The 26,120-nt window shown below is 38.1% G+C and overlaps 2 protein-coding genes across 10 annotated transcripts in view; one reads left to right on the forward strand and one right to left on the reverse strand.

Moving 5' to 3' along the window:
- Nucleotides 1–1,656: 1,656 nt before the first annotated feature.
- Nucleotides 1,657–26,120, reverse strand: part of LOC111247708 (uncharacterized) — a 29,810-nt gene continuing 5,346 nt past the window's right edge. Inside the window, exons 1-7 of one of the 7 annotated variants that reach the window (XM_086983255.1) lie at nucleotides 21,758–21,898; nucleotides 21,293–21,473; nucleotides 14,985–15,063; nucleotides 11,568–11,703; nucleotides 11,013–11,123; nucleotides 10,547–10,609; nucleotides 1,657–3,502 (exon numbers count right to left, since the gene is read on the reverse strand). In XM_086983255.1, coding sequence (XP_086839381.1) covers nucleotides 3,210–3,502; nucleotides 10,547–10,609; nucleotides 11,013–11,055 — 399 coding nt within the window. In that variant the 5' untranslated portion in view covers nucleotides 11,056–11,123; nucleotides 11,568–11,703; nucleotides 14,985–15,063; nucleotides 21,293–21,473; nucleotides 21,758–21,898 and the 3' untranslated portion in view covers nucleotides 1,657–3,209. Of the gene's footprint in view, nucleotides 3,503–10,546; nucleotides 10,610–11,012; nucleotides 11,124–11,567; nucleotides 11,704–14,814; nucleotides 14,950–14,984; nucleotides 15,064–21,292; nucleotides 21,655–21,757; nucleotides 21,911–26,120 lie in introns of those variants that run through there. The other 6 variants (XM_086983256.1, XM_086983252.1, XM_086983251.1 and 3 more) reach the window with 6 other exon arrangements.
- Nucleotides 16,729–25,559, forward strand: LOC111247706 (uncharacterized). Of its 3 annotated transcripts, XM_022798964.2 has the most exons (5): nucleotides 16,729–16,902; nucleotides 17,366–17,633; nucleotides 17,781–18,242; nucleotides 18,749–18,878; nucleotides 22,597–25,559. In XM_022798964.2, the coding sequence occupies exons 2-4, from the start codon at nucleotides 17,370–17,372 to the stop codon at nucleotides 18,845–18,847; spliced, it is 825 nt and encodes a 274-aa protein (XP_022654699.1). In that variant the 5' UTR covers nucleotides 16,729–16,902; nucleotides 17,366–17,369; the 3' UTR covers nucleotides 18,848–18,878; nucleotides 22,597–25,559. The 3 variants fall into 3 exon arrangements, with proteins under 3 accessions (XP_022654699.1, XP_022654698.1, XP_086839376.1); XM_022798963.2 differs by having other exon boundaries at nucleotides 16,732–16,902; nucleotides 17,366–18,242; XM_086983250.1 differs by lacking the exon at nucleotides 16,729–16,902 and adding an exon at nucleotides 16,911–17,051 and having other exon boundaries at nucleotides 17,366–18,242.

The raw sequence follows: 26,120 nt of genomic DNA on the forward strand, positions 1-26,120 counted from the left end.
ATCCTCCTATAGGAACAGATTTCAGCTGAGTTAAGGAGCTGCCATCGTCACTGTATGGCCAAAGTGCTCAATGCAAAAGGGGTTCCCAAAAGTGTTATTCCGTAGATGACAATATCAAGTATTGTTAGTTTGCAGGTATGCAAGATAAACAACGTACTACAACACAAGAGATATAGCGAGTTCGAATTATGTAATGAAAATGACGATCCATGAATCAACTATATTTCAGGTTTTTCCCTTTTTGCATTGTAAAAGCGACGGGACTTGATTTAAGACGATAACCTGATATAGACTTTGTGAAAGTAATTATTGGCCTGGCATAATATCAAAAACTGGCACGTCTTGTGGAGTTCTCATAAAGTTAAGAACTATTTTTCTCTTGGATGGAATCACCGTCATTGCTCACAGGTACTGGGTTTCGATTCGCTAAAGATACTTCAAAGAGGATACACAGGTATCGTAATAATGAAACGATTAGCTTGTTTCTGCTTGTTTTGGCCTTTGTGGTGGCTGAAGACACCGAATAAGCTTTATCATCTGCTATCCGAAGAGCCCCATTAAAAACAGTTAAAGAAAATGATTTGAACCTAATAAGCCATAAAGTAATTTACAATACCGATTTTATTGTGCTATATAATTGAAGTTGGTCTGAAGCGAGTCCGCTGCGAACAGGTACACCAGCATCGACTACACAAAACTAACATCTACATTTGCAGGGCGTGAAAATCCAAAGGTACTTATTCCTGTGTTGACAGCGGCACGCAGTTCACATTGAGAATATTCAAAAAAACACTCTGTTTGCTATGGAGATCTTGTTATATACGTTCAACGCCGCTCCGCTCTCAAAGTAATGGCCAAGTTGAAAGATCTGTTGTTTGTAAAAACTCCAAAAGTTACTTTGTAACCCACTTCAGCCAGCATATCTTAAAACGAACTGCGGGCACTACGCGAGAAGGCCTAGTTTACTCGCTCGAATTATGCGCTTGACTGGACCATGGTATCGTGCATGCCCATCTGCCGTCCAAATATGCCCAATGTGATTTTCTGATGAAGCCTGTCGCTTTCAGGTCTGTGAAACGGAAAATAAAATGCGTCGTGATCGCGCCGAAGCCCCAGGAGGAGCAGTACGAAACTTCCACACACGAGCCCACGATCTCACTTCTGAACTGATACGAGCTGAACGAGACAGTATAATATTTAATTATTACTAAAACGTAGCCTAGGTCCTATCCTGATAAAGGGACGCTTCCTGCAACGTCTTTTGGAGACGTGCTTTACCATCCTAGAACTTCTACTTCTATAAGACAAGGGCCTAGAAAGTCATCTATAGAAACAAGTTTGCCTTATCCTTCGAGTATTTTAATGAAATGCGATTAGTCTGACGCAACCTTGAAGCGGTACCTATCCAAATACGACCGCTATCATGAACGGCTTATTCGTTATCGGGCAGCTATCTACGACGTGTAAGGCACTTGATTATAAGTTACGTGGTACAATGTACGGTCACGTGTACTGTTACAGCAAGTAACTATTTCATACTGCAGGAATCATAATGAGAATAAGAATTTCGAAACAATTCTTGTGCCTTTCGTCACTCACATGTTTACCTATGTTTTTTTACAGTTTACGTAAATTCAAACATTAAACACATTAAACTCTATTTCATGATAGTCTTTGCTTCGTTTTAAATCACTCAGTCGATTTATTGCCTACGCTATTTAGTACCTATTCCTCTTGATGAGTTAACTAAAAAAAAAGTTCCTTGTTCATAGGAGCCGTCCGATAGGTACGTCGGCGGCTAAGAAGATATAACACATCATACGAATTGTGTGATTCGTATAACACATCTAACGACGGACGTTGCCTTATGCACACGTTTAAATGTCCTACTCCATTTTACTGGATGGCCATTGGCCGACGTAAGGCTTGTACTGTGCTGTTTATTTGTGCGTACTGTATTCATAGCAAAAAAGCGGCACCTGTGGAGGACAGCTTGATACGTACTGACAACGGATCCCCTCAGAAAGAATGACGATCTTCGTATTGGATCTTTTACAGAAAAACGCTTATTCAGGCACTTAATTTATAAGCTTGTTTACCATAGGTTCCTAGCGTCTTTTCTTTTTTAAAAAAGTTAAAAAGCTCGTATGTACTGGCTGTAACATGATTAGGTTCTTTTCATCTTAAAAAAATAAGGCTTTTTCCCCTCTTCAAAATGCAATACAAACACTAAGGTTATACGCTTTCGCTCGAATGCGAAATAATACACATTTGTAGTAAATTAATTGAAATCGCTTTAGCATTAGTTTATGTGAGTTAGAAAGGAAGGCGTAAGAATCAAATTTTCGTGAAGATTTCCAATAATGGTCTTAAGCGTTGCAGTAGCTGCGCTGTTCGAATCCAATACAATACGGTAGACAACAAATGCAAAACGAGATGATATCAAAAGCTCAATATTTTTTAAAAAGTTTGACTTTTGATCAGACTCAATCAAGTGTGTCTGGACCGTGAATCCGGATACAATCAATAATAATTCGTAAATTAGTTAAAAATGATAGTTGTTACTCTGCCGAATCGTTTAGCTTATACTGCCCTATTAAGCAATTGCCAAGTGAGTCTAAGAAGCAGAAAGCGGTGTTATTTGTAGGAACATTCCCATTCGAAGGATTGTTCAGACTCAAGAATTAAAAGTTTGTATGCCGGTGTATTACTGAGCCTATCCTTTATGATTATTTATCGTGCCAAATATGATTCAGAAACACAATTGAAAAAGTCCATCTTATTGCAGCATTTGATTTTCCATAGCAAAAGTATAAATGTGTATAAAATAGGTTTCATTCTTACAAATTCATTTCCATTAGGTTTTACTCCTCTTGCAGGCGTATGTATTTTTTGCACGCTTTTGAATTTTATCACTGTGCAGAGAGGCATTCAAGCCCATTAACCCCAGGCTCAAAGCTTTCTGTGTCTTTAGTTTTACGTCCGGCATCGCCATTATATATAGATATTCCATCACGCGACTAACTCCCAGTACAAAAGAAATGGTGTCTATGCTCGACTTCGAACCCACTAAGCTATCACCGAGACTAAAATTTCAATTAACAAACATTATCTATCTGTACGACTAACTAACGGTCTAATGCTTCTGTCATCAGTAATCGTATCGGTGCTGTACATAACTTTCGAATGAAGACGAATACCTAGAATATTTAGCTCGTTTTGATGGTCTGTTCCGGTTTGGATAGCGAATTTTCACTAGGTGTTTCTTCACCCTTGTCGCTCGGCGTAACAAACTTTCCCCGTGGTTGTTGTATTGACGGTGAACGCTTTTTGTGCCGAATTCCCTTTACCGACATTTGTACGCCACGAAAGTAGGTGTCGAGATCACGCGTTCTCTCGGTATGAAGGTCGAGAAGTTGATCAATAACCACCATTCTAGCCGACGCCTGTACGTCAAGGCAAGCATTTTCTTCTTCCAATTCGGCTAATTCCCACAACGCATCTGGAATATTATTCAACAAAGCAGTAATATGTAACTAGCAGAGTAATCAACAAATAGATAAACAATGAAAAGCTTCCGTGCCTTGTGGCGTAGTTACATAGTGACCTTGAATAATGCAAGAACTTTACATAAAGGCGTATGAAAGCACTTTTATGATACCCAGATTTTCCCGCACTGTGCTATATTTTATAGTTGTTTTCCGGAGATGCTGGCTATCCTTTAAATTAAAAAAACTGGTGCGCCTTATCTCCTTATTACACTTTATTACTATTATTATTACGACACTGCATATGGGCATTACGCATTCGTTCAATCTGCCGTTTTTGCTGTCGTATCTTAATTTTTGAGGTGGATATATATATATATATATATATATATATATGAAAACTCTTGAGGACAGCACGGACATTGCACACGATGAGTAGTTTGTAGAAGGCAAGTACACTTTCGGCAGTGTTTACCAGCGCTTCCAAAGTTTCAAAGAGCCTCAGACCAAGCGTAGCTATGTTCCGAGGTAATGAGGATATATTTTTGTTCGTCATTCCTTACTAAGTTAACAGGTCACCTAGCTCTGAGAAAGAAATCAACGCGGTGTATACTGGCCAATTCATGGGAACTCGGTAGAATTCATTCTTGTCATTATAGGTGACCTTCTTCTTAGCCTGTTTAACATTGCGAAGGCTGAATGCAGAAGAGAGCTCAAACGAATGATAGAAGACTCTCCGCGTTTAAATCGATTGGGCTATACAAGTAGTGCTTACACCGATTTCATATGGATATTGTACTTGTTTCCAAAGGCCGAGACTGCCCGCGGATTTATTGAGTCCAGCAGCACTTGTATACTTGTTGGTAATCAAGCTAACATTCAGCTTACCTATCACTGAGTACATCCTTGGTGCTACTGGTATTCTAAAAGTTTCAGGGGCGTCCATGTGAAGAACGCGAAACAACACGAGACATGGCAATTAGCGAACAGGCACTGTTTTAAGGATTAAAACTAATTTTTGAGAGAAAAATTTCCCACAAACAAATTTACTTCGGTGCAAGTTGTAGATTCCAAAATTTTATAAAAAAAAATGAAAAGAAAGTGCTAAAGGGTGCACATGGTAGAAGCGAATATAGACGAAAATGAGGAAGCGTCTGCCGAAGAGCCATCTAGTCATCCTTAGGAATTTCGCAGACGAATTACACATTTTAGACTGTAGAGGTTATCTCGAAGGCTTATTAGAAGACGAGGCAGTTCTTTTTTGTTTTTTTGCTGAAGAACGTGTATTTCGAGTAAGCAGTTGTTTCGAGAGAATGTTGACGCGCTCAAGTAATGGAGCTGAATTTTCTTTCACGCTTTATGTATACAGGTGAAAAGACAGTTGTTAAAATATAACATGGGAAAAACACAATCGGTCAAGGATAATTTAGAAGGCAAGCTCTCACTAAGCAGAACTGCAAGACGTAGGTCAAAAACTACCTCTTACTCAACATATTTTTCTACTATTGGGGAATGGGGCGTTGTAAATTCATGTCGGGGATTTCTGCTGTCAATAAAAAGCATAACAAGGAATTTCCTTCACGTTTATGATTTCGTAAAGCTGTATGCCGAAACTGTCCTGCGCTCTAGGAGAACAAATCATGAAAGTCATGGGTTCACCACGATATGCATGATGGTTTGCACGTCTTTATTTGCATCGCTTGTACTGCTTCGATGGCTCGAATCACTTTTGCCTGTGTCGCCTCAAGGGCTTTTTTAATAATATTTAGCCTGTCATAATTTGCCTCTTTCAAAGCTCAAAAAACAACCAAAAAAAGCTTTAAACCGATTGAGGATATCCAAAAATGCGAGCATAGTTAAGGCGGCTCAATCTACGATTGGGTTTAAGGAGTCTTCCAGTGACTGCCAAAAGCGGTTGCACACGTGCGCTGAACTTGGCGGAAATAACTGTGAAAAGGATAACTGAGGCAAGTTTATAATTCGGTTTAGCAAACCTTCGGTAAAACCAATGGATAGTATATAGTGTGATCATTCGACTTATCATTTTTATTTGGGGAAGTTCCACGGAAAAAAACGTGCAAACATACTTTAGTATAGCGTATTTAATTTTTTTTCCTGAGTGCTACGTTTTGGATCCACAGACTTTTTCTTTTGTCAATGGAAGGGAGTTTCGAATTCGTCAATTTCAATAGATACTCTAATCCTAAACAGTTCTTTTCACTACAGCTAATTTGAAGGTTTTTGCTTTTTTTTAGCCAATGTTGTACCATAATTAGCGTGAAGTGCGTATACCGTAAAATTTCAATCAAACTTCTACGGTGGTAACAGCTAAATTCAGCGACTATTCTCATGCTTAACCAAGTTTTAGATACTTTTCGACACATAAGTTACTTTTAAAATGCTTGATAATTCAAAGATTTCAAATGTATTAATAATTCATCACAAATTTATCTGAAGCATATAGTGGTAATTAGATAACGATTAACGTTCATGGAAACTCTTGATAAAGATGTCTGCTGAAAAATTACAAAATAAACAATGAAGGGTGAACGTACCACACCAATATATTGCCCTCACTTTTTACATATCAAGGTTCTTTAGTGCAGCAATTCCCTTACTTGGGTAATATCTCGCATATCCCTACCGCTCGGCGTTAGTACTTATCAACAGTAGTTGTTAACTTTTCATTTGCCACGCTTTTTAAGCTGACCCGCTCTAGGGTGCCTCAAAAAATCATGCGTCTGCCTAGGGACGCTATCCAGGTAAATAAGGTCATTCTGGATCATGAATCATTACTGAGTTTTATCGGTTTGGACGAAAAACAGCAGTAGTCCAAGGTAAAATTCTAGATTAAATTCTCAGTGTCCAGCAATCATCAATCTGTAGTAGGGACGCGGAGGGAACGCACTGTCTACACCGAGATTGACAAAAATTGTCTCATTGTCAATAAAGCAATGAAGAGCACCGCTATCTGTTGGTTAGCCGTGGTCCCGTTCACAAATTATGTAATGGCAAACAACATCCTAGCAGAGGGCAACTTATGCCTAAGACGGACCGCTTTCTAGGTGACCCAATGGGTCACAGTGCCGCTCTGCTCGTGATGCTAAAGAGATGGGGCACAAAGCCTTTAAATACCCCGGCAGGACAGTCACAATGGAAAAACATTATTGCTATGACTCATTGGTACAAGCTCTAGAAGGCTAGATACAGAAACTGTAGTGGCACGTACCGTCCAACACATTCTACAAACTGGGCGATAATACACAGAGATCGCATAGTAATCGCAGCGAAAACTCACAGGCGAATGTAAATTAACAGCTCAAAATAGACCACTTGCTAAGAAAGTTTTCATGCCAATTTTTTATAAACCTTATGATGTGTAAGGTTGAATAGATGGACTACCTTTACTGTTGATAGCTGCTTAACGAAGAAGAAGATCTAAATAATCGCAACGCTGTAGATTTCATGGTTCATCCGCAACACACAAGTGGGGTAGCAACACCTGCTTCCACTCTGATGCACCTTAGAGGGGAAAAATAGTGGCAGCTATAAACCGTTGAACACAGAAACATGGCGTCCCGCAAAATATGTAGGACCTACAACAACTAGTAAGGTTTTGTGATGTAGGAAATTCATATTTACTTAATCAATAATAAAAACGCAACTACTAGTGGAGTCAGGGCATGCACAGCGGCAGGAATGCAATCGCGTTAGAAGAAAGTCAAAAAAACGCGTTGCAGGCTACCCTAAGTGAACACAGGCAAAAAGCGAGGCATTCGAGAGGCCTTAATATTTATTAAGGCAGAAATTCGACTTGTTGGAAAGAGTTCTTAGAAAATATACAGGACGGCCTGTGCACTCGACCCTATAAGCTAATCAAAGGAAAAGTAAGCGGTAATTGTGCTTGAAAAGGAGAAACTGACGGTAATTATTTCGTTATCGACTCGTTACCATGACCCCTCTTGTACAATGGAGTTTAACAACCTGAAGCACGATAAGGCTACGCAAGAAGAGGTGTTGCAGAAAGGTGCACGAATCAAGCAAGGCTCCTAAACTGGGTTGAATCCCGGCTACAGTCACCATAGCACTTAAAGGGTTCTTGAACCTGATGACTATATAGAAGTAACGTTGCGGGCCACTATCCTTTAATAATCTTTTAATAATGGTCCGCATATCCCTAGCTTGGACTGCTTTCCAAAAAGTGATCAGAAAGAAAGATAAAGTGAATTACCAAGAGAAATGGGTCTTACAGGTTTATCTGCTACAAGGGACGTTTGCAAAGGGCATTGAGGCTATCATTAAGCCGAGATCTACGACAGTAGCAAAAGAAAAGAGACTCCTGTCAAAAAATGTCTTTGGATTAAAAAAAAATCCGGGTTGTCTGCAATTGATAAGGTCCTTAAAAGCGCCAAGAAAGTGAGAGCATACAATGGATTCGAGAAACTTATTTTTAACGATTCTTCTAGATACTAAAATTCTTTTGAGAACTTTCCCTGGTGTTTGTTTGCTTAAAGGAAGGGCAGGTTCCTTTATACCTGATCCCTGTGATCGACAGCTATCTACGGAATAGGTCGGCGCTTAACGGTAAGACTCTGACTGCTAAGGTCCCACAGGGGTTCATACTAAGCACGCTACCGTGCATCCTGGCATAAGATGGAGTTCTAACTTTAAGAGATTTCTTATTGAAAGTAACAATTGTTTCTTTCTAACAACAGATGACCGGGCTGTTACTGTGCAGGTAAGGCCAGTCGAAGGACTGCAGGGTTAGGCAAATCGAACGCTCACACAGATATCAATATGGATGAAAGACTAATCAATTATCGCTGGGCCCCACAAAGCCGGAAAAAATGTTACTCATTAGCAGGAAGAAATGTCTGCCTGCCATGCTAATACTGAGTAATAAGAGGATTAGCTTTGTTAAAACGGCAAGACACTTGGGAATTCAGCTGGATAACTTAATGCGAGGAGTATACAGCATCAGACAGGCAAAAGCAATCAGAGTATCTCCGGAAATAGCCAGAACTCTGTCAAGCATTTACGTCCTAAAGAACCGAAGAGGAAGCTCCTAATGATAATTGCCGAATCACACTTTGAGGTTTACGTTTAAATCTTGCCAGAGTCTATGGCCACTGCGGTCAAGGAATTTCTATGCAGAATCACCAAGTCCTAGCATTTAGCATCAATCCAATGCACTACAGCATGTCAGTACGTTATATACGCACGATATATGAGTATATAACGATAGCTCAAACGCAATCATGGCCTTAGCGAATGCCACACCTCGAAAAAAATTACCTATCTTTTAGCGTAGATGCTTCTTACATGCCAGGAACCAAGACCCTGGCAGCTGTGTACTATGTAGAAAGAAGACAGATGACATGGCTCTTTCTACACTGGCGATATGTATAGTGCTTACTCATCTCATGAAGTGTTTCGGGAATACAGATATACTGCGTTATTTTGGTTACGGAGCGAGAGGCCCATATTTTACATCATTCCATAGCGCAAATGTTGAAATGAAGGAAAAGTGTTGCTTAAGGAAGTTTTAAAGGAGAAGGATTACCTGAACAAGATTCGTCTGGGAAACAAAGTTGTCTCAAACTATGGTCTGAGGCCAGGTGTAGAAGGTGCAAGAAAGAACATGCTCCTGTGCAAAAAATTAGCTCGTCTGGTGTGGTGGAAACCTAACTAGGGTGACTCGGACCTGATAATTCGGTAGCGCTAGCCACTTTCTCCTATCAGCCTATAGTACTGTTAAATGAGGATCTGGCCTTGTTCGTCATAAAGCCTTAGAGAGCAATTCAGAATTAGTGGGCAGTGGCCTCGACAGGAACCATCTGAGCAGAGCCCTACACTCGGCTCATATAAGATAGACTTACGCTTTGGTGGTGCCAGTTGTTCGTCAATTGTGTTACTCAAACAGACCTAAAAAAAATTAATAAGCAAAAAAGTTACCAGTCCTTACCGAGAGAGGTAAAGAAACGACTCGGTGGGTAAATCTCCTTCTCTAGGCCAACAAGCTCGTCTATTAATAGGCATCCTTAGCGAGCATTGCTAACCCTCAAGAGATACAAGACGTATGTTGATGAATTCGGATTTGAAGTAAGCAGGCGCAATACCGAAGCAATGAGGTTGCGCTGTGAGAATGCGGTAGTTTCAATAGAACCCCCTCTTCGGCTCGACGACGGGGTAATGCAATACGTTAGTTTTTTACTTGAGCAGAAGTAACGTTGTGGGCCACTAAAGAACCCTTTAATAAGCACGCTATCGAAAGGGTGTGAAAGGCTGTGCTGTGTATCGCGTTCACAGAGAATCTATAAAAGTTCTCATTAAAAGGGGCACTCGCCCTTCCCTGTACGTTGTATGGGCTATCCCTGATATTTGAACATCTCATGGTGAATGAACTAAGCAAGCTCTCATTGTAAATTTATTTACGCCTACCTTAAACGTCCTCTACGTCTGTCATTGTCTTCGTTATACTATATCGGCGGCTTATTGAACCATGCTTTGCCAGCAAAAACATTTTATGCCAACGTCGTTTTCAGTTGTAATGCAACAATCAAATGAACACAAAGTGGATTGCATCAATTGTCAAATGAACACATTTACCTGTTCTTCACCAGCCTATAATGAATTTTAATTTATATAAACTCTTAGTCGTTCCCGGTAGGACTAAGCATCAATCAAGCTCCCAATCAGTAAAATGTGCAATACAATACACGTTATTCGAAGCGGAGAAATAGAAATTAGTTAGAAAACTGTGTTACGAAATGTTGTTCTGGCGCGTGTAAATTTTGCAAATGTAGTTAGCAATATAAATAATAGCAAAAATATATATTTAGCAATATTTTTGCACAGTTGAAAAAAAATTCCGAAGACTAAGTTAAAGTGCTCGTATCTAAATAACACCGATAATTGAAAATCGTCTTTTTTTTTTTTATATTTTCCGATCGAAAAAGTGCTACATCATAATTCCTGGATTATATGATGCAGAGTGGCGAATATTATTAACCAGATATATACATATGGATTTTTTTAAATATGCAATAGTTTCACACCTTTTATTTTGCAGCGAAGGTCATCAGTGATTCCTTTTAGTGTATCTTCGCTGTAGCCGTCGACTGAAAATAAATACACTAACAATCTTAGTTATGTCAACATTTTTTTTTTACTTGTACAAGTAGTTTCGAGTCTCCCGCTAGTGGGTGTGTTAGCCGCCATTGACGTATAACCATAACGGATTCCCGAAGCCATTTTCAAAAACAAAAAGCCAGAATACAGTTAGATGTAATACTATGATCCTAGCTGACAATAGCGTAATATAACATGCATTTGCTCGCCTCGCGAATCCAAGCTACAAAACCTATTTTACTTCGTTAGCTGTTTCCTTTCATATTGGTCGGTCCCAAACAATTCAGCATCGATCCACACTCAAAATCGTCTGCAACAAAGCTAACACATATAGACCCTAGAAAAACAGCTCTACCCAAAAGGCTTGAACAAAGTACGTTAAAAAAGACTTACGTTCTTTAGGCGAGTAGCGTCTCCAAAAGAAATCGCTGTCCATTATACCAGCTCCCGCAGAATTTTCAATCTTCCTCAGTTGTTATTGGAGCTAAATGAACGTCATGTCATCTGTTACACAGTATTTAAGAGTAAACAATTGTCGGATTAGGCACTAATTCCAGGTGGAAACATGTGGCGCACGTTGCATAAGAAAACACCCATAGAAACCAAAAGTTTCAACAAAGTTGACTGCCACAAAACCGATCTCAGCACAGCGCCCGGGATACGTGCATGTATCTAAAGAATACACCTCTTCTTACCTTTTAGTTTTCGCTAGATAAATAATTCGAGTTTTCCATTGCAGTCGGTACGCCTCCCCCGTATATTTTCCAAGTTTCAATGTTGAATTCGTTTAGATTCTACATTCCTCAGCACTAAATTACTATTTTATTATATTAGAAATAAAATAGGCTGCCGTAAGTATCAATAACATTGGTTAGCTTTTTCTTTATTTGATAAGCTGAGGTGTGAGCTTTATGTCAAAAAAAAAAAACATTCTGGGCACTTTCTTACCTGCACTTGGATTTTCGCCGAACATTTTCGAACGCATGTAAAAAGTTTTGCTGTTCAGGTTATCGGGTTGATCAGCAGCAAGCACTTCGCGCACTCATAACTCAGCGCATAGGTTTCAGATATACATATATAAATTCTTACCACGTTACCAATGGGCAGATAAATAAATAGATATTGAAACTATTTCGAAATATGATAACGGCGTTTTTACAGTCGGTTTAAAACCTAAGCTATCTAAAACGCCCTACTACTCGCAACTGCTGCTTGAAATAGCCGTGTAAGATTAGAGAATAACGTGTAAATTGACTTCATCTTACGAAACCTGCACTCAACTTTCTTATCGAAACAATCCGTGCTCATGATATTGGTAGCCGTAATCTGCCTTAAGTTAATCCATTTGTTGACACTATGAAGTTAACAGAACTATTTGCGTTATAGCCGGTTCGCAAGACATCTGTAGCCGTTGAACGAACGCGTGCTGACAGACTCAGGTGATCGACGTAACATTTAAAAAATGATCTAATAGTGATAATACTCAGAGCTTTTCAAGTCTCTTTAGAACACTGATGTATTAACTGCACATCGCTAAGTTTTTTGGTATTTTGATTTAGTAGGTAGTTTACCTGGCACATACGTATAGCAACACCGATTGAATCATACATATCTTGTTTTGTACGAAATGTTTTATTATCATGTGTTAGTATTGCCCAGTAACACATTTACCCAACACATTGTTTCTGGTGTACATTGGCACCTCGGATGTCCAGGTCGACCCGTTATGAAATCGTCCAACCGTGTATGCGATGCTCTACTAAAGTAAGCTTTATATAGCGCTAGCTGACTGACAACAATTCCTGTGCCAACCTGCAGTTTTCTTCATTTGTCCGTTATTACCGCTGGATGCTATTGATAAAAATTTCCACTGCCTAAAGCGAGCGAAAGTGATGGTATAAGTCTCTTGCAGTATAGGAACAATTAGTGAGAAAGGTTATTTCAGCCGGATCTAATTTCCGGAGAAGTGGTCGGCCGTATACGGATAGAGATCTCATACACCCATTATCATCGATACCAGAGTGCTATTGTTGTTTATAGTACAAAATGGCAGACTCGGGTACATTTGTAAAGAGTTCCTTGAGTCGTGCGAATTAACTACTAGATAAGCTTTTAACAATGGGATGTCACCCGAAATGGCCTAAACTGCATGAGAGTCGTCGAAATTTTTTATGCGACAAATAGCTAGTAACGCATCTGATTCAGGAACCAACTGTTGTGAATCAGTAATTTGAAAACCGCTGTATGTTCATACTAACTACTCACAGCACAGATAGATGAGCAGTCAATCACTAGCTTTCAGTAAAAGCAGCCGAAATTAATTGGTGGACATAATGGGGGGTATAAAACCAGTGGTGGGAGGGTACCACCTGCTACGAAGTGTTTTCCTCCTCGTTCACCGTTTTCAGCCAAGTACTTACTTCCACTATTGAACGATTGAATATATACATTCCACAAGTACAGGCCACTATGGAGCTTTAGGCTACGACGGCCGACACCGGATATCACATACCTTGACAGCTCTGTTGGTTTATAGATCATTTACTATACTTCATTGCGTCTTTTTTTGTTGACTTTGGTAAGAATTATCGTCGTCATACGATTCGCGTAACTATGCAATTTTCGCTCAAGTGTTACAACTACAATAGATGATAGTGTAAGCAGTAAATATAATATAGAAGAAATTAATGTTTAGGATGCGACATCGCTGAAGCACTTTTGGCCTCATACGTGTGGTACAGAGAAGCGATTTATTTTTGGCGAGGATTAAGGTAATATGCCAGTACCAGTTTCACAGTAAATAGAACTGGACGCCGTATGTATAAAGAATCCATGTTGGATTTTATGATAAGCAGCGCGGAATTTTCTAGAGATGATCGTGGTTCATAAGCTTACAGTACACGTATACGGTGCCACTATCCGAAATTCTGTCGAGTGTCGAACCGGATATAGAAATCCACATTGCGCATTCAAAACGTATCTCACTGCGTGACTGGTATCTATTTTCTACAACGTAAGTTACTAGCGAACATAAGATCGGACTAAGTACCATAGCTAAGACCTTTCGAGCTTTTCGCACCCCCATTGCGAACCTTTGGAACGCTCTGCATAAGCACAGAGGGCACAACGACGCAATGATAACGTCCGAAATAAAGATCAAACACGGTTGACATGTCGTTAAGAGCCAGGAAACTAGACATCTATTACATATTTATGCGTGTGTGTTTATGTGCAGCGTACATTAGATGTATAGATTCACTTTAACTAACGTTCCTATAAATATGTTGCATAACTTATTTTTTTACGAAGCTAAATCATGTGTCAGATTTGATACGACTGTTGTTATTTAACTCACAAACAGAATATCACGACTAAGCGCCATACATTTCCATTGTATATTTGAAGTACCTCTGTCATTTTCTTGTGCCTATCATGTACACTTTGTGAAATAGCTAATGCAATGATGTCTCTTAGATGAGAACGTTTTGTCATTGGCTTTTCCTAGACCCGTAAAAAGATACCCGACAGATTTCTATGAGACAAACACCTAGATATGGCGCAAATATTTCACACAAAAAAAAAGTCTCATGAGTGAATTCAATTATACATAGGGCTAACTCCATGTTGATAATGTTCATATTCATATAGAAGGGTACAATTAACGCTCTATGATTATGGATCGTTATTTGTTTGTTCCGACAAATCTCAGCGAATGATAGTCGGCCCATCCCAAACAAGCCATACTACTAATCTTTTCCTAGTATTTATGCGTATAGAATATGTGTACTCTTTAGGCATCAAATGAGGCAAAACGATATATTGCTTACGTACCCCCAATGAAAATGATCATCATAACCTATGGATGAATCGGTCTCCCAAATGACAAAGCCACACCATAACTCATTAGGTTGACCTTTCAGCCATTTACAAGTAAATATATGTATATTGAAATATTACAGATGCGTTTAACAATAACGGACGTGGTGGCCAAAAGTTGTACTCCTCCAAGCCAGAAAAAAAAAAAATAAATATATATATATGCTATTTTCAACGTTTGTTTAATAAAAAAACGAGTCACCGGAAGTTGAGGTAAGGCTAATCACAAGTACGTATAGTGTGTTCTCCAATTCTCTAGTTCTTCTTACTCTAAAAACAAAAAAAATTAGTTTCGCCGTTCTAATATCTCTCTACTCACAGCAGTGACCCCGACGGGTCTGATTCATTAGGGCACAGCAACAGGCCAAAAAAGCTTGGCGGGCTGATTTCTCAAAACAAATTCAGTTACTCTAGATAAGTTTACTAGGGGCCTAGAGATTCGCATCTTCTTCAGCTTAAACTTAATTTTCTATAAGGGCTTGAACTTACAACTGTAATCGTGGAACAGTGAGGCACAAGTTGTGTTCGACAACGCGAAAGCGAACGTAGACCAGTCACTACACCAATTCTGAAATAACAACAAAGCGTGCGCCATTTGCAGACAGCATGGAAACATTAGATAATCAGCCATCACTGTGAATAATGTATCGTAAAAATCGTTGTATATGTATTTTTGATTAATCTACTTGCACCACATTCGTAGACCTGCCTTTGTCTCAAGTCTCATATTTTTCAGCCATGTTACATTTTCTGGAAAGCTGTGAAGCAAAAAACTTGGCAAGAGAATAAAATACCTAGCCAGCTATGAGTATTTTTCAGGCTGTTCCTATCAGTGCAGATATCTTCCAGGATTAGTCAAGTCATATAATCTTCGAGGTGCTGCAGATAAATTGGTAGAAAATAAAGGTAGCTTATATGGATAGAGTGTATTATATGGGTACGAGGTTCACTGTATCAATGACTCTTAAAGCCAAATATATATATTCGAACCCTTACAACGGGAATAAGTAAAACAAAATGTGTTGATCTAGGAACCGCAGAAATGAAACAACGATATAACCTATTCAAAACTATAATTCAATCGTTTGTTCATCTTACTTGTCGGTGTTTACTACGTATTTTTAATAACGTAACATGCGCTCATCCTTTCAGTGTCCTATCGTGTCTTTCACTCTTCAGGTCAATTTAATGTTTCTTAATGCGCATATAAGAAATTCATTTAACTTTTTTTTTAATTTATTTTCCTTAACTAAATTAGCTACCCGGATCTAAAAGTATGCTACCCTCATTGACGCTCAGCGGCAGATGGTAATTGTACAAGAGAGTAAGTAGATGGTGCACCGGTCAAGAACGTGTGTCAGATGCATATCGTGTTTTTAATGGTATTGCAATAAGGACATCGCGTTTTAAATCAGCTTATCTGTTTATTATGGTGTGCTTTCAAACAGGACTTCCTTGCTATTCAAAATCCTTACTCTTGTTCGTAAGCGGAGCCGCTTTATTAAGGTACTTCGAAAACTCTATGCTAGATACTGTTATGTGTGACCTAAGGTTCACGCCGTCCAAAAACTGGCTGTCGAGACGCTGTCATTCTCGTGATTCAGGACGCTTTCTCCTCATCAGAGCAAAACATACTATTGGGGCCTTACAAAAGGACAACACAGAGCTTCCTTTCGTTCGATTTAAGAACAGAGTTAGTTCTCGCTTGTAGTCGTTAATATCTAGTAAGGCATTTTTTGCTACGCTATTTCATGTTACACTGCCTACTTGAATGCTGAATAATTCTACAGTGTAATAAACTAACTGCATGATGGTCTAAGCAATATTTCCTGCTGTAAATATTAAAAGGTCCTAATGACTGCGTATAGAAATCGACAAAGTGACATAGGCTTTATAATTGTCTGTCCTAATTTTGATATATTTTGTGATATAAATTCTGCCCCTACTTACATTCGCTAGCTAGTCTGTGTGAATCTAGTTGGCATGAAAAATCAATTAACGTTACCAATGAAATTGGTTAAATTCGCGCGAAAAATATGAAATTATCGCTAAATGATTTCCATGTTGTAAATCACAGTGTGCATTCATTGACACATTGTATCAGTGAGGACGAGGTCAGTGTCGATTCATACGAGTTTCAGTTGACGGTCAGCAGCTAGGACTCATTGAGATTCTTCTTTGCAAGCTTCATTGATATAGGTAATAGATATGCCTTGCGTATGCACGCACATCGCGTCTGCCCTGCTAGACACAAAGCTGCAGGCACATGTCATAGTCACGTTAATGAGAGACTCATTCTACCTAGTAAATATCACAAATTTTAAGCAGTTGGAACAGGAGCTTGATTCGAGTGCACAGCCAGCTGAATTTCAAGTACACGAAATCTTAGAGTGAGCTTCAATCTGTGGTGAGTGACTGTTCATTATTTCCCGACCGCTACAGGATCCATCATCGTTTTTCGTTCCTGACGTAGTAAAAGAAGGAACTGATGCGAGCAAATCATGCCGGCTACGACTCATACAGCGGATGCGATCTGAATAGCGACTGTTACTATTGGTAGCCTAACTGCATCCTACACAGTGACTTTTACAGAATTAAGTGGCCCGAAGGATTGGGAAATGTGTGATAAAAATAGATCAGATATTACAGAGAATAAGGATTCATTCATTCAAGTTGATCTTTATTATATTTACCATAAAAATGAAATTTTGTTAACATACTATTCTATTGCAAAACTTTTATAATTGCTGCTAAAGTAAATAAAGAAGTAAATGTAAAATAAAGAAAAGTTGAAAGCCAGTCGATGAATGCATATTATTCTAACTGTAGCAGATCGTTATCTCAGAAACGCTATCCCAATTACTTTGCAGAAATATGAAAAATACCGCAAGTATCTGGAATGACGAGGCCATGATCAGCATCCTCCTCGAAGAATGCGATTCTCTCGAAACTGGTCCGAGTAAATTTACTAATCGGATGTACCTTTGGAAGGAGTTTATCGCTGGCTTTACCCGACAGCGTAGCGAATCTATATTCAACGAAGAATCTCTCGAACAGAAATTCACGCGCGGCAACCTACGTCTGCCTTTGCTAAATCGAGCGATAAAGGCTTTGTGTCAAGAGGGAATCATTAAACCTGTAAAATCTCCGGGCTGGCTATATCAGCTGATGAATTTCTTTTTTTACACCGATATCGACCAACTATATTTTAATGTCGAAGCTGTAGCGCAGACTTGTAGAGCCGTCCAGGTGATAATAAAAACTCTGCACTCTCGTCATTTGAAGGTAACATACGAGCATATGTGGGATGTCTGTTACGAGACCTGTGAGGGAAACGAGCATCTCTTCAAGCTCGTTCTTGAAAGGATACCTGACATTTCTGTTCAAGGAGATATGATTACAATTAAAAGCAAGTCGCATGTTTTCTCTGGCGAACTGTGCGTAAAGCTTGATGAAGCGTTAGACGAGTTACGTCTAACTGTTCTCAAAATTCACGAAATGACTACAATGCGTCAATTAAATGAATACACATGTAATGAGCAGACCTTCAAACATAAGCGACGAACCCAGAAGAACGATAAATTTACGCCCGCCAAGCAGGCTCCGATACAGACGGAGCTGCTGCCTATGCTACTTAGCCGACTTCGACAAATACAGACAGAACTCGAAAATCAGAAAAGTAGTTCCGATCCACTCGTCGTGGTAAAAGTCAATGCTGCTCTAGAGACTATAGCGGCTGCTAAGACGGTATGTCAATTGCTAGTAGTTTTTTGCACCTATTGAACAACAACTTCTACTGATCAAAATCGAATTCTTGCATTCCTCAGTTAGTATGTGGTGGGGCCAAAAGTCTTTTGACAGTTTCAAAAGGTATTTGTTTCACACATGACAAATTACTGCACTAAAAAGCAAACTTAGCTGCGCAACACACGTTTTAAACATGCCCCTAAAACATCCCACAAAGTATTTTGATATTAGTCAAGAAGGTCAACAACAATAGTCGTTGTAGAAGCATTGCATATTGATATACTAACTCTATGGCACTATAGCATAGTATCTAGGACTTATATAGGCGGTACTAAGATGCCCCTGCTGCAAATGCATCGCATGGTTAAATCTGCCCTTCAACGCAATATCTCTTGTCACCTTAACAGATGTGAAATGAAGTCTGTCTAACTGGCAAGAAATTTTTTTACATCATGTACTTGACCTTTTTTAAAGCTTTTCATAATGTGTTTTCTACTCTCGTGTAGGTTATTGAAATCGTGGAGAAATTAGAAGTGAGGTCTGGGCAGGAATATCAAGAAGAGCATTACGAACTGCTTGAATTCGGTAATGCTGATCGTTACTGATTACGAGGACACGGGAATCCTTTCCAAAAATGTAAGCTTTAAATTCTATACGAATGCTATCTCTTGACGTGTGAAGATTGAACGCATTCAAACGATAAGCTTTCCTTAAAATTTTAGGTTAGAAACGCAGGGGCGCTTGGAAATAAATTATCGAATACTAAGCGTTTGCCAGAATCATATTTAGATAGATTTCCTGCCGTTGCACTAAATATGTCGTTTTATTTCTAATCTATCTACCATATTATTCAGCATTTAAACTGAAATAACAAGCAAAATCATCTTGACCTACAAATTCCGGAGTTTGTGGATGACACAGACACACTCTAACTTCGTGCTAAGTTCTAACTTTGCCACAACCAAAAAGTTGACGTTTATTTTACTTTATCGCCCAATTTCAACAATGTATAATGGCGAAACTGAAATCGTTGACGTTTGATACGTTCATCGTATGGCTTGTAGAATTAGCAGCCAAGCTTAAATAACACCGTAGCCCCCTTAATCGCGATAAACCCACTACAATATTTTTATTTTATCCAACTCGTAAGCTATTTAGTTGACCTTCTAAATCCTAGACATTCCAAACTGAATAATACATAGATATATGTCATAAAATATACTTTGACAGTTTTTAATGCATTTCTAATAAATTCATCTCTGTTTGGTACTTAAGGGCACAAGTGAGCTTTTATGGAATCTCATAATAGAACAAGTAGATGTATATAGCATGAATCAGTTTCGTTCTTTAAATTACAAGTTTTAGTTGTTATAAGGTTGAAAATTTCCAAGTTTAACGATTAGAAATCATTCTCAAGTCTACTATATATACGGTTGAAATTTGTATACAAACACTGGTCGAGCGCAAGTTATCGCTAATAGAAATTAGCTAATTTTTATCTAGCACCAGCTTTTCGGTAGTTGACAAACAACCAGTGTATACTACTTGCTAGCTAGCCACATATATAAAATAAAATGTATCTGTCTAATTTTGTAATATCGTAGTTGTCATTATTTTCGATCAAAATGATCGAATGCTCACGAACGCCGTCTCTTTTAGACCGTTGATCCGATTAGCAGCAAAGGTAAAGTTAGGTTCATAAGGCATGATCCAACGATGCACGTATAGCCGTAATAAAGGCTGCTTGGTCATTGACTTGAAGAGATTTTTGTTTTTCTCAGGTAATTATCTTTATCTGTAGCAATTATGTTCATTAATACTACTCTTCTACAGAAAAATGCCCTCCACGACTATCACGAACGGAGAATAGCCTTAAAAATAGAACACTGTCGAAAATAGGGGGCACAATGATTCGTTTTTTGAGAACTGTCAAGAGTATCATTTCTAATAAGTTTTCTCCTAAATATACTAGCGTATTAATTCCATACTATCCGATTGTTACGCTAACAGTCTCCTAGGGGGCGAAAACTCAAGAACACTTATCGAATTTTCCTTATGGATATGATCGAATACATTGAATGGACGTTCATGTTACCTTGCCAGTGCCCACTGCCTATGCGATGATAAAGCGTGATTGTATTTCGAAATCGATTCCAAAGGATGACTATATATAGAATTTATTGAACTCTAATTTTACACATGATTTCGGGAAGAAAATTAACATTTTACTAGCCAATTGATACAACATTGTATTTTGAATATCTTACCATGTGTATTGTTTATGCAACATATATGCTGGTTGAAACTTTTGAAGTACCCTACAATTTTTTTTTTTTTCTAAAAACTTGTATTTTCTAATACATTTTCACCTGTTCTTCGCTTGAGCTCAAAAATGAAAATGAGTGCTGTCAACGCTGTCAGCTAGTCGTGAGTAAATTGCTATCTACTTAAGTCATCTTGCGGGAGCTGTTTACGAAACGCTGCACTACAAGATGCATTTTAAACTAAACAAACAACTAAATTCGTCGAATTCATAGCGAATTCATGAATTGCGATAAATGCTTTATCTTCATTTTGTGTGCAGTGTCGTAGAATTGAGCTTCTTTCTTCAATTGCGAAAATATATAGTCATCAGCATTTTTTAACTTATAAAAAATAACCACCTGGAGTTTAAATCAACGTTTTTAACACAAAGTCCTACTAAATAAGAGAATCGTTTCATACACATGCTAGGATTCGTGTTTTTCTATAATTTACAAAACTACCACCATCGGATTTCGGTTAAATGTTTTCGATAGACATCCTTTAAGTAGCACTATATATATGTGTATATATATATATTTCGTAAAAACGATGCAGCTGTACCATTGTGGTTAGCATATAATTAAAGAACTATTTTCTACTCATTTTAAATGAGTGTCAAGCTCTGAACCTAATGCGATCCAGTAACAATATAAGTTTCATGACAAAACTGGTTTTCAACCACTGTCATAATGGCTACATAAATAAATAGGCTTTTTAATCGACATGGTAAAATGCGGACAGCGTACCCTTGAAGCAATATTTTTATTGGGTGCAAGATTACAACTTTCTCCAGGTCTCGTTTACACTCAACGCAATAGGAACACAACTCTGCCTTTTATTGTCGATCTGTCAAGAGTTTTTCGGATTACGTTAGCACTGCTATCATCGCACATCCGGGTGTTTAACGTTTGCACAGACGGTACGCCTCTACGTTCACACAAAGTAAAAATTAAACCGTTTTAACGAACAGGTAACAGGAACAACGATTTATGAAATGTGCATACAAAATTTCCGCTTGCAATTCGTAAGCTAAGCTACTATATATAAAAAGAAAAATAATAGGGAAAATCTAAGCCTTTTTCAAATAATGCTGGATCAATTTTTTAACAACAATTTAGAACTAATGTGGTCTCTCCCATTGTTGACAAAGAACTTATGTTCCGCTATGGCGCATGCGCAGATCGACATATTTTGAACACATTCTGACCTACCTGGCTTGAACTAGGGTCTGCTGGGCTAGTTCCGTGTAGTCTGACGGCATAGGCACCTGTGTATGTACTGTAGGGAACGTTTAGCCTAGACTCGATCTATACATTGCCTGCTCCTTTGCCGCCCGTTGGCCGCTGTAGGCAAAAACGCTCTCTCAAATGTGCCATGGCTACGTCATGGAGGTCAAGTCAGAATGTAGCAGCGAAGCAGCCAGACCGTAATAATGCCGCGGCAAACTGTGAAGAATCCGCTTTACTGCAATAGATCTATTTTCGGTAATACGTCCCTGCGTTTAGCTGTCCTCGTCATTTGAGTTTATCAACCCTAATCCTCTTTTCATTACTGCACTAAAAATAGCTAAAAATGAACCTTTCTATAATCAAGTGCACAAAAGCTTTTTGTAAACCTCTCGAATTTTTCTATCACTTCAACGAACAAGATAGTACAAGACTATTTCCTCTCACTTTTTACCTTCTTGACACAAAATGTCCCTTAGAATTCTTCCGTAGTCGTTTATAACGGCTGAGCAAATTGTTTCTGTATTGTATACTATTGGAAAACGACTATATGTAGAGCCATAAACACACGAGCTGCATGGATCACGCCGCATCTCTATACCCTTGCAATATTTTAAAAATTAAATAATCCTATTATATAATCAAATAATAATACTATATATATATATATATATATATATATATATATATATATATTATTTGATTAGTTTATTTCTAAAATATCATCAAATAAAAAAAGACTCCAAAAAAGCCATGTTTATATATGCTATTGTTAAAGTGTATTACTAGAGTATTAAGCGCCTTGAATCTCTTTTCACTGACAGGCAAGAGCGGGAGCGAAAAAATTATACACTCGTCGCATGTTCGACTCTGGATTTTTGTCTGAAGATTCGTTTCACGAGATAAAAAGGTGATACAGGTAGCATGGCAACTATAATTTAATACATCAAATCGTTAAAGACCTAAACTTCGAAGGAAGAGATATCTTGTATGAGAGGAAAAATGCTATCAAAAAGGTCAACGATACCAGTGGATAGACTCAGATAAAAAAAGTTGCGCGGCTATAATGCTGCACTCGTGCTCTTCACTGTTTTCATGGTAGTGTCCAGTAGACGTTAGGGTTGAAGGGTACGAAGTACTCGTATCATAAAGTGTAAAAAACCTCTAGCAGCACTGCTGGGCGCACATGGGAGGCAGGCAGCACTATTAAGATATCTTAGAAAATATCAGCTTATAATTCTCATTCTAACTTACATTGTATAATTTGTAGAGGAAGAACTTTTCACAGCTGAGTATATTCATGTTTTTAGGACTGGCTACTTGAACAAGTTCTCTGTGCTGTTTAGTTAGTTGAATTTCAATGCTAGGGAATAAGGGAATTTGGAAGCAGCAGATTCAGGGGTGCTGTTGCCAGAGAGGTAGTTACATTACAATAAATGCAATATAATAGAAAAGTTTCTGAGCTTTAACCATATCATTTCGTCGAACATCGATATAAATTTATAGGAGTATTTTAAAGTTATTGCAGTTGGTACTAGATAAATCTTCTATTCGCTCGCGGAAAATGAAGGAGTACAATGTCAAGCAATATAGGCCAAATATAAAAAATCGTGATATACGTGCAACATTGTATATCGAATCAGCAACATATAGTAGGTTGACCTAAAAAAGGCGAGCTAGACAATTGTGTGAACCTACGAAGAAGCATAAATTTCATAATCGCACGCGAGAGGCTGGTAGGAGGAATCTGTGGATCGTTGAAGATTGGAAGGCGAACTATTCGTCCTGTAGCTGTCGGACAACAACGTTTCTAAATTCAAAACAAAGCCTGTTCTGACGTCGCTCGCCACTTTGCATATAAAACAGTTTTCCCGCCGAAGATGAGTTAGCTAGCGAGAAGAACAATGAAAGTTATTCGGAAGATTGCTTCTAATCAATCCAGTGATTTGGTATTACTGTCAACCAAACTGTCGCATATTTAAAAAAAAAATGTGTTCAATTGCTGAACCACCCGTTCCACAGCCTTTGCCTGCCTCCGGAGAGGTGCCAAGTTGAAACGACAGATAGATTTTTTATTATTTAGCTAGTGAAAAAAGCTATACAAGAGTTCCAAAATCCCGTAAAGGTAATGTTTCAAAAATAGTACCGTCGTTGCTATAATATTTGTTTTGGAAAAGGCCACTGAAAACTTATGCAATGGATGAACGTTTCCAGTTGGTAGTAATTTTATCGTATCAGAACACCTGTAAGATATTCTATGCATAATTGTACCTTGACAACAAAAAATAAGCGATTTATTAGCTTTATTATGCTCCCCAATCATACAGATCGCGACCATTGGTGCTTAACAAATGTTTTAACAAAAGGGCAACATCTTTTAAACATATAACTTGTATATGTATGAAAAAATTTAAAAGCACAGCTTTAAAAATGACTCAATTTCGTTGCATCTCTGAAGAGTTTTCCAGATGGAAACACCATCGAGTAAATTCTTTTACATTGATTCGTGTGGCACCCAATTATAAAGCTTCTGTTATTAGCCATGCTCAGTCTTCATACTAATTTCATTAACTTTTTCGATGATTAGTCGACCACTACGAAGAGCATCCTTCATATTGAAATTTACAGAGCTCAGTTACAGACGCGACAGTTCAGGATCATGTTTGGTTAATGCGTCTGTGCCTTTTTATCATAATAAAATTGTAAACCAAGGCGGATTTTTGCAGAAATCACACTCATGTTCAAAGTGCCCTATTTTAAGCCTGAATAAAAACACTCTAAGTGTTTTTCAACTCTTACTGTCACATCTTGACTTTGAAATGACACCAACGCCGACTTGGCGCAACTTATATTACCTTAGGTAAATGTGTCATGTGACTTTAAATTCCCACTAACTAAAAACCGGCCGATACTTTTTTGACGACCCACTACACATATGTATATGTACCCACCAATATGAAGTACATGCACTTCTCAATTATATGTAGTCAAAATCGATATGCTTTACATTATCTTTTTGGAAGCCGTTTTAATAAGTCGAAATTAATAACCTATCCCTAACGTACCTACACCGAATCTATTCCACTCAGAAGAACTCTCAAAAACATCAAAAAAAATATCAAATACGATATCCAAGACAAAATTCTAGATTAAACTCTTTATTTGATGATATATGTAGGGTTCATATATTAGACGTGTTGAAAACTAAAAGGACAACAACTTTTGAACGTCACCATCAGCTTAAACGGTAATCTCGCGTATAAATCTATTGAGGAACTTAATTTGAGCGCATCGACTGACCAATAAAGGGTACAGTCCATCTTTGGCCGGAATTTAAGGTGCAATTTTCATTAAAAACTAGGAAAAACACAGAATATAACTATTTCTAAACAAGTATCGATGTTTTGTTTTATCAAAAGTCAAAAACAAACGTATATTAGACATTTGGTAATGTGAGTCAAATCAAAAGGTCAATTTGATATCATTAACTTTGAGACGTGAAGAAACTTGGCTTTGATAGCAACAGAACTTCCCGTAAACGTATTAAGCAAACAAAGTAGTGAAGTAACTATATAATAATAATTAGAAAATATGTGTGGATGGCAAAGAATACGACGGCAGAGTATTCGCACTTACCAGCAGGCCCATTATTTCGGCATTGTGTCCTCACTTATTAGATAAATAATAATTCAGGATATTGATAATTGTATAGAGATATTCTTGTATCTATTCCATTTAATTGGAAGACAGTTTGTTATAAATATAATAAAAATAATATTTTAAACAAGCTGGGTTAATGTTATCAATGTAGGGTTAACTAATGAAACTCCTTCCGGTGTCACCTCTAATTACGTAACACTGTTTCAAAAGAAATACTTTTCATTTCTCTTAACTCTCTTTATTGCAGACTCCGTTAAGCAAATAGATGTTAACCGTTATGAATCTAAATGCGTTGATTTTCAGATAGGCATCTTTTTCATTTCGAAAACAATGTTCCCCTAACAAATCTCTTGACAAATTTCTTGTCTTTTTTTTACCGCGCGTAGATAGCTATGTTAAATATTGCATTAAACACAGGATATATGTTTTCTGAGGTTACATTTTTATAGGGATACCTATGTTGCAAAGTGGAGGAAACCGGTTTAAGGGATTTCTGCGAAACACTCTGTTGTTATGACACGAGCTTCGGTTTCAGCCTTTCCGAACGGTAGACAGGGGATGCACTTTGTTATCCATATTAAACGTTATCCAGTATAAATAATATTTATTTTTACATTGATTCATTTTTTTTCGCTAGAAGTATCAGACACTAATTAAAGTGTAAAAACCTGCCGATACCTGTTGGAAT

This window comes from Varroa destructor, unplaced genomic scaffold (assembly GCF_002443255.2).
Source record: "Varroa destructor unplaced genomic scaffold, Vdes_3.0 BEIS01000003.1, whole genome shotgun sequence".
Taxonomy (NCBI): domain Eukaryota; kingdom Metazoa; phylum Arthropoda; class Arachnida; order Mesostigmata; family Varroidae; genus Varroa; species Varroa destructor.